The sequence below is a fragment of the Glycine soja genome, chromosome 16 (assembly GCF_004193775.1).
Source record: "Glycine soja cultivar W05 chromosome 16, ASM419377v2, whole genome shotgun sequence".
Taxonomy (NCBI): domain Eukaryota; kingdom Viridiplantae; phylum Streptophyta; class Magnoliopsida; order Fabales; family Fabaceae; genus Glycine; species Glycine soja.
This window is the reverse complement of record NC_041017.1, coordinates 6784305-6794258: the sequence shown is the minus strand read 5'-3', so window position 1 is coordinate 6794258 and position 9954 is coordinate 6784305. Positions and strand designations below refer to the sequence as shown.

The 9954-nt window shown below is 26.8% G+C and overlaps 1 protein-coding gene across 1 annotated transcript; it reads right to left on the bottom strand.

The window, feature by feature from the left end:
- Positions 1 to 3195: 3195 nt before the first annotated feature.
- On the bottom strand, positions 3196 to 7375 carry LOC114390131 (GDSL esterase/lipase At5g14450-like). The gene is made up of 5 exons (XM_028350816.1): positions 7105 to 7375; positions 6177 to 6383; positions 5900 to 6078; positions 4351 to 4636; positions 3196 to 3648 (listed from the first exon to the last, which is right to left on the bottom strand). Exons 1-5 carry the CDS (start codon positions 7346 to 7348, stop codon positions 3401 to 3403), a joined length of 1164 nt encoding a protein of 387 aa, XP_028206617.1. The 5' UTR covers positions 7349 to 7375; the 3' UTR covers positions 3196 to 3400.
- Positions 7376 to 9954: the final 2579 nt, after the last annotated feature.

Here is a 9954-nt window from a genome sequence, read left to right as displayed (position 1 = left end):
AGAAATGATAAATTTAATTTAATTTGATAATTTAATATGTGTTATTAGTTTTTTTTATGTTAAGTTAGTTTTAGTTAGAATTGATAATTATAATTTTATTAATATGTGTTATTAGCTTTTTTTATCTTAAGTTAGTTTTAGTTAGAAATGATAAATTTAATTTAATTTGATAATTTTAGTTTTATTAATATGTGTTATTAGTTTTATTATGTTAAGTTAGTTTTAGTTAGAAATGATAAATTTAATTTAATTTGATAATTTAATATGTGTTATTAGTTTTTTTTTATCTTAAGTTAGTTTTAGTTAGAATTGATAATTATAATTTTATTAATATGTGTTATTAGCTTTTTTATCTTAAGTTAGTTTTAGTTAGAAATGATAAATTTAATTTAATTTGATAATTATAGTTTTATTAATATGTGTTATTAGTTTTTTTATGTTAAGTTAGTTTTAGTTAGAAATGATAAATTTAATTTAATTTGATAATTTAATGTGTTATTAGTTTTTTTTATCTTAAGTTAGTTTTAGTTAGAATTGATAATTATAATTTTATTAATATGTGTTATTATCTTTTTTATCTTAAGTTAGTTTTAGTTAGAAATTATAAATTTAATTTAATTTGATAATTTAATATGTGTTATTAGTTTTTTTTATCTTAAGTTAGTTTTAGTTAGAATTGATAATTATAATTTTATTAATATGTTTTATTAGTTTTTTCATGTTAAGTTAGTTTTAGTTAGAAATGATAAATTTAATTTAATTTGATAATTTAATATGTGTTATTAGTTTTTTTTATCTTAAGTTAGTTTTAGTTAGAATTGATAATTATAATTTTATTAATATGTGTTATTAGCTTTTTTTTTATCTTAAGTTAGTTTTAGTTAGAAATGATAAATTTAATTTAATTTGATAATTTAATGTGTTATTAGTTTTTTTTTATCTTAAGTTAGTTTTAGTTAGAATTGATAATTATAATTTTATTAATATATGTTATTAGCTTTTTTATCTTAAGTTAGTTTTAGTTAGAAATGATAAATTTAATTTAATTTGATAATTATAGTTTTATTAATATGTGTTATTAGTTTTTTTATGTTAAGTTAGTTTTAGTTAGAAATGATAAATTTAATTTAATTTGATAATTTAATATGTGTTATTAGTTTTTTATCTTAAGTTAGTTTTAGTTAGAATTGATAATTATAATTTTATTAATATGTGTTATTAGCTTTTTTATCTTAAGTTAGTTTTAGTTAGAATTGATAATTATAATATTTGTTATTTATTTGAAATTTGGAGATATGTGTAATTTTTATTATTAATTTTATTGTACTATATTTTATTGTGTAGGATCAATGACATCTTCGTCATCATGCGCATCAAGTATACAAATGAGGTCTGGTCCAATTGAGAGTGACGTTTTGTGGATGCAACCCAAGCATGTTTCAGTTGGAATGGAGAAGCAGACACAAAACTACATATCAGATGAGCAGTGCCGACATATCAAGGTGAAGAACAAATACCAGAGGTAATTACAAAATTATTACTACAATTATATTAAAATAAATAACACTCTCAACTTCAACGCATATAAATTTTTAACACACCAACAAATGAACCTAATCTAATTAAAAAAAATACTATCACTTCATCTTAAAAAAACACCAACATCAACACACTTCAAAGAACACTCATAAATTTTTAAGACACTAATACAACATAAACACCAACACCAACTTAATATAATTATAAAATAACTATAAACTAACTAACTATAAACTTCATATTCAAAACAATTTTTTTACTCAACATATTTTCTTCAAATAAATATGATGATATAAATGTTTTTTAAAACAAACTTTTATTTTAACCCTCACAAATTTAACTCAAAAAAATACAACTTAATTACAAAAAATTATAATAAACATTTCACATTCAAACTTTTTTCCGGCATCAAAAAATTACTTCATAAAAATAACATTCATGCAATACACATTTGAACTTTTATACCTTAAAGCTGTACCTTAAACCTGCCTTCAACAACGTTTTTAGGATTGAACTTGATCGAATAATGAACAATTTGAAACTCACAATTTTTTAAAAAACGCACATAAAATATGGATCTGCACCTTTATAAAGATATGAACTCTCAGTAATTTTCAAGAAACGTACATGAAATAGAGGGAGTTGTGGTTTATAAAGAGCTGAAATCGCCATTGGGAATGACTACTTCAAGCTCAAATCGCCAGTGCTACTGGCTACTCCCAACTGCAGCGCAAATCGCCAGTAGCACTGACGCTTTCATATGCGAAAAGGCTGTCCCTCCTACAAATTTCCTGCTGCACGTGTAGGCTGAGCAAACAGTGCCCTACCCTCAACTCGCCAGTCAAACTGGCGAGTCCAAGCTCCTGCAAAACGCCATTGAAGCTGGTGACACCACTGCCAGGTGTCGCGTCGAGAAGGAAAGCGCCAATACGAGCTGCGATTTGCATGATCTCTACGTAAAAAAGAGCATCATGCAGAGATTACTTTAAAAACAGACCCATTTCGAGAAAATGTTTCTAAAAATAACCCCATGCAAGAAATTTGACGGAAAAGTAACACCTCTTACATGTGATAATTTTGTAATATATCTTGTGTTAAGTTTAAATACAAGATATATTTATTTGGTTTATAAAAGAATGTGGTCCCATATTAGTAACACTTTTTAAGTAATTTTTATAGTATTGAATATCTATATTTTTAGTTCTTTTAACTTAAGTAAAAATCAGATACTATTTTTTTTTAATATTTCACGAATTATTTAGCGTGCTTTCTAATATTTTTAGAATTACTATAAATTGTTTTTTTACTTTAAAAACTAGTTAGGTGAGAAAGTAATACTTCAAGAATAAAATAAATGGTTACTGCATATAAATTTGATTCCGTGCCTAGATGTCATGTTTAAGGACAAGCGCACTTACTTCGAGGGAAAATAAGAAAAGTTAATAAAAATAAATAAATAATCATTGTCATTCGTTAAAGTATAATCATTTTCTTAAAATGACCTAAAACGTTGATTATTTTGTGACGGAGGAGGTATTATAATATTTGGTTTTTATACTATATTTTTCTATTACATCACACACTTTGTTTCTCTTTTTTTTTTTCTTTTTATAAGAAACATTGTACAATTATAATTTTAATAAAAAGTCACACAAAGGTAAAAAGAACAAAAGTGTTCTGAACTTATATTTAATATATTTTTTTTCTCATTAAATAGTGAACACAATAACAAATCTTGGGCGAAAGTGACTCAATTGGTCCAAGGTAAAAGCCAAATGCAAAAGAGTTAAATTATTTATGATTAAGCAAACACCAAGCATTAGATTTTGTAAAGGTGGTAATTGAACAGTAATAGTGAGAGTTATTGGGCACGGCACGAGTGTGCAATGGAAAGTGGTGGATCTGAAAAGGAACCATTAAGTATTCGATTTGCAATCCAGTGATTTGCAGCTTCTGTGTAGTGCACTCCATCCCAACTAATGTACTTGGAAGGATCATCACAAGTATCTGCGAAAATTTCTTTACCATTAATTATTGCTTTGTTCCCACAGTACAAGTGGTAACCATCCTGATGATACCCACAACAGATTCCAGAAGGGTCCACAAATCCTGCAATTCAATGTAAAGTTAATTAAGAGAGTGATTAATTGCATTTGTTCATCCATCAATGGAGTGCATCATTTCACCTTCAAATTTCACCTCTCAACATTGGGCTTTTATGTTTAGAATTCAAATTTAACAGTGTAAAAGTTATTATAAGAATTTTTAAGTAATTAATAATTATATGACTAAATTATTAAATTAGTTCCTCTACTTATTTGTTTTATTCAATTTGGTTTATCTTTTAATAAAATATTCAATCCAATCCTTTGTTTTTAAAATTTTGTTTAAATATGATCCTTTTCGTTCAATTGATATTGATACATTGAATATTTTTTTTAAAATAAGGAACTTATTTGAAATATTTTAAAAAAATAAAGAATCAAATTGAGTACGAAAAGGGGTTGTATTAAAGTATTTAAAATAAAAAATAAAAAATTAAATTGAACCTTTTGTTAAAAGAGATATTAAATAGAATGAAATGATTAATTAATTAAATGAACTAAATTAGTAATATAATCTTATTATAATTATATAAAAATTTGTTATTGAATAATAGTATAAAAAATTAATCTTTAGAATCTATTTTAATTGAATTCCTTGGGTGAGATCTTAACAAAATAAAAGAGAGAATTAATTTAAAATCTGCACTTGAGATTGAAATTTGAAACCATTGATAGAGATTCACTTCTGATGATGTCAGAGGATTACCTTCTTTATTAGCATTACTGATTAGCTCATACTTAGCTGAGAACATGTCCACATAAATTAATGAGGCATCTGGGAACTGTACCCTTAGTTTAACCACGGTATTCTTGAGCTTTTTATTAAACTCTCTTGCCATGTCGTTTTGATAATTTATACAGCCGTTTTGATCAAGGTAACCTGCCCCTGGAGTAGTGTTCATGGCATTGTGCACGGGCATGGCCACTGGCAAGCAACCAATGGGGCCTGTGTTATGTATCCAAAATGTCCTTGCTCCTAGTCCAAGTAAAGTCTGAAAAGAATTAATGTTATTTGTGAATAAACAAATTTTACAATTAAGAGAGAAAAAATGTGAGAGGTAATAAATGGTATAATAAAGAAAGATAGATAGAAAAAAATTATTGTAAGAATAACAATTCATTTTGGATAACACATCTTAAGAGAAATCACATATTCACATCTAATTATGACAGAGAAAACCAAGGTTATATGTAAGTGAGTTGGATATAAGTGTGTAATTATTATAAATCTTGTGTGTTTGATTCTTATAATGGATAAAAAAAATTATGAAAAAAAATGTTATTGGTACAACAAATTTTAAAATTAGGAAAAGAAAAAAGAAAGAAGAAGTATGGGATGTAATGAATAATATGATAAAGACAAAAATATCTTTTTGATTCTTAAGGATTAAAAAAGTTATATAAATCTTATTTTTTTGTTCTGACCATATTATTGATATAAAATACGTTGAAAGATTAACCTTGATCAAGGACTTGTGAATGCACATAAGATAATTTTTTTTTTGGTACGATTTATTTCATACCCATAATCAATTAAAATTCAAATCATAAATCATTTGATTAAGAAATATAAGTCATTATCAACATGGCTGTGTCTAAAAAATTAGAATCTAAGGCAAAAATTTAAAAAAGGCTTATAATATAAGATTAGTTATTAATTTTATATTAATCTTTTAGCTTTTAAGTAGCAAAATCATTTATTAATGTTTTATAATAAAAAAAATAATGGTTGTTTTTTCTTTTAATCAAAAGCTAATTACTAACATAGGAAACTAGTAACATTTACATAGGAAATAATTGGCATTTCAATTTTAATAGGGAAAGTAATTAACGGTATATTTTTTATGAATTATCATTTTAACATCAGAAATGATTGATTTTTTAAACAAAATTTTCATTCAATTAAAATCCATTTAAAATTATTACATTTCACCGTTAAAGATTACATTTTAACCTTAAAAACTTCACACTTTACTATATTAAGTAGCTTTACACAATTCATATTATGTATTGGCAGACTACTTATACTAGCAATAATTATGAGTCTTTTCATGAATATATATTTACATTGTATTAATAGGTTTTCCAGCAGTGGGCCTAGGACAATGGCCTCACTTTTCTTGTCTTTCTGATTATCATTTATGTAAATCATTATTGATATATAAAAATTATTGCATGAATGTTCTTAAATTATTAATTGGTACTAGCCACGTTAAATTACAAAAATAAACATTCAGGCTTTCCATATCACTTACTTGAACTTGGTTTTCAAAATAATCCACAATGTCTGAGATCACTGCGTGAGAATCTTCTGTGTCCACTTTGTTAATAGCAGCAGCAATATCATTTTGTCCAATATCAAATGTGTAGATAGCCTTGGCAAAGTCCTCTGGCCTAGGAAAGTGTCCTTTGAAGGAGTTTTTCCCTTGTGCATCTAACAAACACACATTTAACTTACCATAATACAAAATCATTTTATTAAAATTGAGACTAAGATTAATTAAGTAATGTATATAGATATCTTGGGAAAACCTTGGTTGAAGAACTTTCTGGTGCGTGCCTTAAACTGGTTGAACTGAGCAACCTGTATTTCAAAAGTGAAAGGAGTGCCACCCTCAAAGACTGTCCTTTTTTGGCGCCTAATGGTTGATGATCCTGCAGCAAAGTTTGCACCGTGCCTATAACTTGTCCCAATTGAATTTATGTATGCACTCAAGAATGGGAAACCTAGATGCTGGGCTGCAAACACAAATGGCACCAAATCACTAGTATGATAGTTTCTTGGCAATAGAACTATATATATTATGATATATTTTTTGATATGCAGAAATTGAACACGATAAGAGGAAATTTACAATACTTATATACACTTCAACCAATTGAACTAGATCCCTTAATATATATATTATGATCTTCTCATATTAAATTTTCACTTGGTGAAAACTTTATATTTTTTATGTACCACTTTGTAAGTATGACCATCATAGGATTCTATGGCTGCTAAATAGATAATGGTAGACAGAGATATTGTGTAAAAAAATTTCACAACTCATTCTTATTGAATCCCAACTTTATTCATTTGGGTAGAGATGTTTGTGTTGGTCACTTAGTCAATGACAACACAATTCTTTTTATCTGTCAATATATATTAGTTGTTAATTTGTTAATTTTTGTTAATAAAAAAGATTCTAACTCATGACCTCCATCACCCTTCCCTCTTCTCCCTTCAACCACATGTATCTTATAACTCCAATAACAACACAAACTGGAATCCAATCTTTGTGGAACAAAACTCAAAGAAAAGAAGATTTAGCTTGTGTTGTGAGACACCACATGATGATTAAAGAAAAAGAAAACAAAGTAGATAGAAAAAGCAAACATGTCATTTGATCGTGTTTCACAAATAAATGAATAAGAAATAAAGCAAAAAAATGATGAGAATTATTGAAAAGGTATATACCAATGAAATCTATGATAAGGCGACCATCAGAAGCTCTACCAACTGGCTCATGGAAGAAAGTTTCACCATATGGCAAAACCTCAGGGTAAAATGCTGCAGCCATGCAACCAGTATCCGAATTGGAGTCACCAAAGTTGAATATGGCTGGGAAATCACAATGCTGTGATGAGTAATTTTCCTCAGCTCTCACACTCAGAAACCAAGGGAATAACATAAAAACAACAAATTGCACGAGGAACCCCATTGTGATGACACTAAACCAAGAATCTCGGTTTTGTGTACAGAGGTTTACTTGTTTATATATAACTTTGTTTTGCAGGACCCATCCAATAAAATGTGAGATTTAAAATAAAAATTAAAATATTTTTTTTTTTACTTAGAAAGAAATGATAAGTAAAGTCTTATAAGTAATATGTATGATCTTTTTTCTTTAAAAAATTAATAATAAATATTAATAAATCTAAAATTTGAACTTTAGTTATTTTACTTTTAAAATATAAATGTTCTTTTTGGATACTTTTAACAATTGGGAGTCAATGTATGCGGACCCAACGGCTTGAAGTCACGTGCGTTACAAGCATTGCAGCATTGGTATCAATTATCAAACATTTGTAGATAGTGAAATGCACTGTTTCAGCCAATGATTCGAGTTTTGATCACATAAATAATTAGCCATGATTTGATTTAGTTGAATTTCATTTACTCGCTGTTGTCTTGACTCGGGAAATTAGTGAATGAGGAATTCCAAACTGCGTTACGTAGACGCGCTTTTTCTTTGTTCTATTTTAGTGTTTCTTAATTGATATGTTTAACTCTTATCAATTAAAATTATCGGCACATGCCTTACTAATATAGAATGTCAGGTAGATTATATGTCACGCCAGATAATCAAATTAAAAAAATTTATTTTGCAATTCATGCCTAAGGATCTTAAAGTAATTTTTATAATTTTTTTTTAAATTTTTAATTAAATATTTTATTAAAAAATTACTTTATCTCTAATTTTCTAATTCTGAATCTCGTTGGCTTCATTTACGCCACTTCGCACACAGAGATTTCGTCTACGCCACTACGACACCACTGAAGCCAGTGCCGCAGCCACCCACCCAGTGGCGGATTGTCTTCAGAGTGTACTTACACTCCCTTATTTTTTAAAATTCACTAAATTTATAAATAAAATTTTATATTTTTATATTTTATTTTATCTATATTTATATATTTAAATCTACTGATTTTATTTTTTAAATTTACTCTCTCGCTGACTTTAACATATTCAAGAAATTCAATATGAACTTTCACCAACCGACCAACATCTTTGAATTGAGCACCACGTCGGCGGTGGCAAGATAACAGTGATTCAAAATTAAAAATATTAGAGATTGAATTAAGAAGATTAAGGATAAGGTGTGTTTTAATAAAATATTTAATTAAAATATAAAATAATTTTTTAAATATAAAATTTGCTATAAAATCTTTAGGTTTGAGTTGTAAAATAAAAAAAATAATTATTTGACGTGATTATAATTAGAAAATATATAAATTATATCGGGTGACTTATTTTAAACTCATACCGAAGTAACGGTGAATAAATTTTCTTTTTTATGTTTGATTTAGATTTATTAATTTGAAGTTTTGTGTCGTGAATTTTTGTTGTGCGTTTGGCTTGGTTTTTGTATCAGTTTCTCATATTTGAGAATAATTAAACAGTATTTAGCTTTTAATTTTAGTTTGGGTAGAGGTGTGGACGTGTGGTGGTTGGATGGTGTGATGGGTTTGGTGCAAGCATTACTTTTTAATTTTTAGCTTTTAATTTTACTTAAATGTTGGAATTACATTCAATTAATCATTTTACAAATCAAAGATATATACATGTAACATGCATGTCAAACATTTATCATACTAATAAAAAAAACAGGATAATATGAATCTTCTCAGTTCTCACCAATTAAAATCATAGTTTATGAATTTTGAGGCAAATCAGTTAGTAAGATAAATCGAAGACACAGGAAATTATTATAGCATGGGATTTTCTATTTCTTAATTTCTGATTATTTTTTTGTTATAAAATTACGCTCAATTGATCCTCCTACAAACACGATGGTGTATACCTGTCAAATCAAATGCTCAGCAAGATAATAAATTCAACTCAATTTATGCATAAATACTACTGCATTGCGACTAAAGAGTACTTTTTTTTTTTTATTTGTTATAATACTAGCTAGGTTTTCAATTTTTGTCAGTGTTATTTTCTTAGTCGACAAAATCCGATGCAACATTACATATTGAGTTGTGGTGGTGAGATATATTTGACAGCCATTATGAATGCGACTGTAGTTCATATTGATGATAATCAATTTTTCAAGCAATTAGGGAGGACAAACACTTACTTAGTACAATAGTAAACTGAGGAGTTGTAGCTCAATTAATTGAACTGTTGTTGCAATTTCTTACTATTTAAGTTTGACTCCTATAGAAAAAGAAAAAAAAAGTTAGTACCAAAATGTAGTTTATTTATTTAAGATAATATTAATTTTGTGTAACCATGATATATGAGAGTTTTTATTTGATACTAAATGAATTTCTCTTCTACTAAATTAATTTATTTTGAAATAAAATGATACTTTGATATGTTATAACTCTATGTCTAAGCCAGAAAACAAATATCAAATTCTAATTAACAGACTTAACTCTTAAATCATTTGTACCAATGATTTATGGTTTATTTAAGATATTTTTTTATATAATTCATTTAAGATATATTGATAACGTTCATGTGCCAACATTAAATTTTTATGTCAAGTGTAATTTTTTATGTAGATGTTGATTGGTGTGCTTGCTACAATTGATGAG

Excerpts from the sequence above, each read along its gene's own strand:
- LOC114390131 (XM_028350816.1), bottom strand. The coding sequence starts at position 7,348 with ATGGGGTTCCTCGTGCAATTTGTTGTTTTTATGTTATTCCCTTGGTTT. Across the intron at positions 6,384-7,104 it reads CCTTATCATAGATTTCATTG|CCCAGCATCTAGGTTTCCCA; the intron begins GTATATACCTTT and ends TTGTGTTTGCAG. Across the intron at positions 6,079-6,176 it reads CAGAAAGTTCTTCAACCAAG|ATGCACAAGGGAAAAACTCC; the intron begins GTTTTCCCAAGA and ends TGTGTTTGTTAG.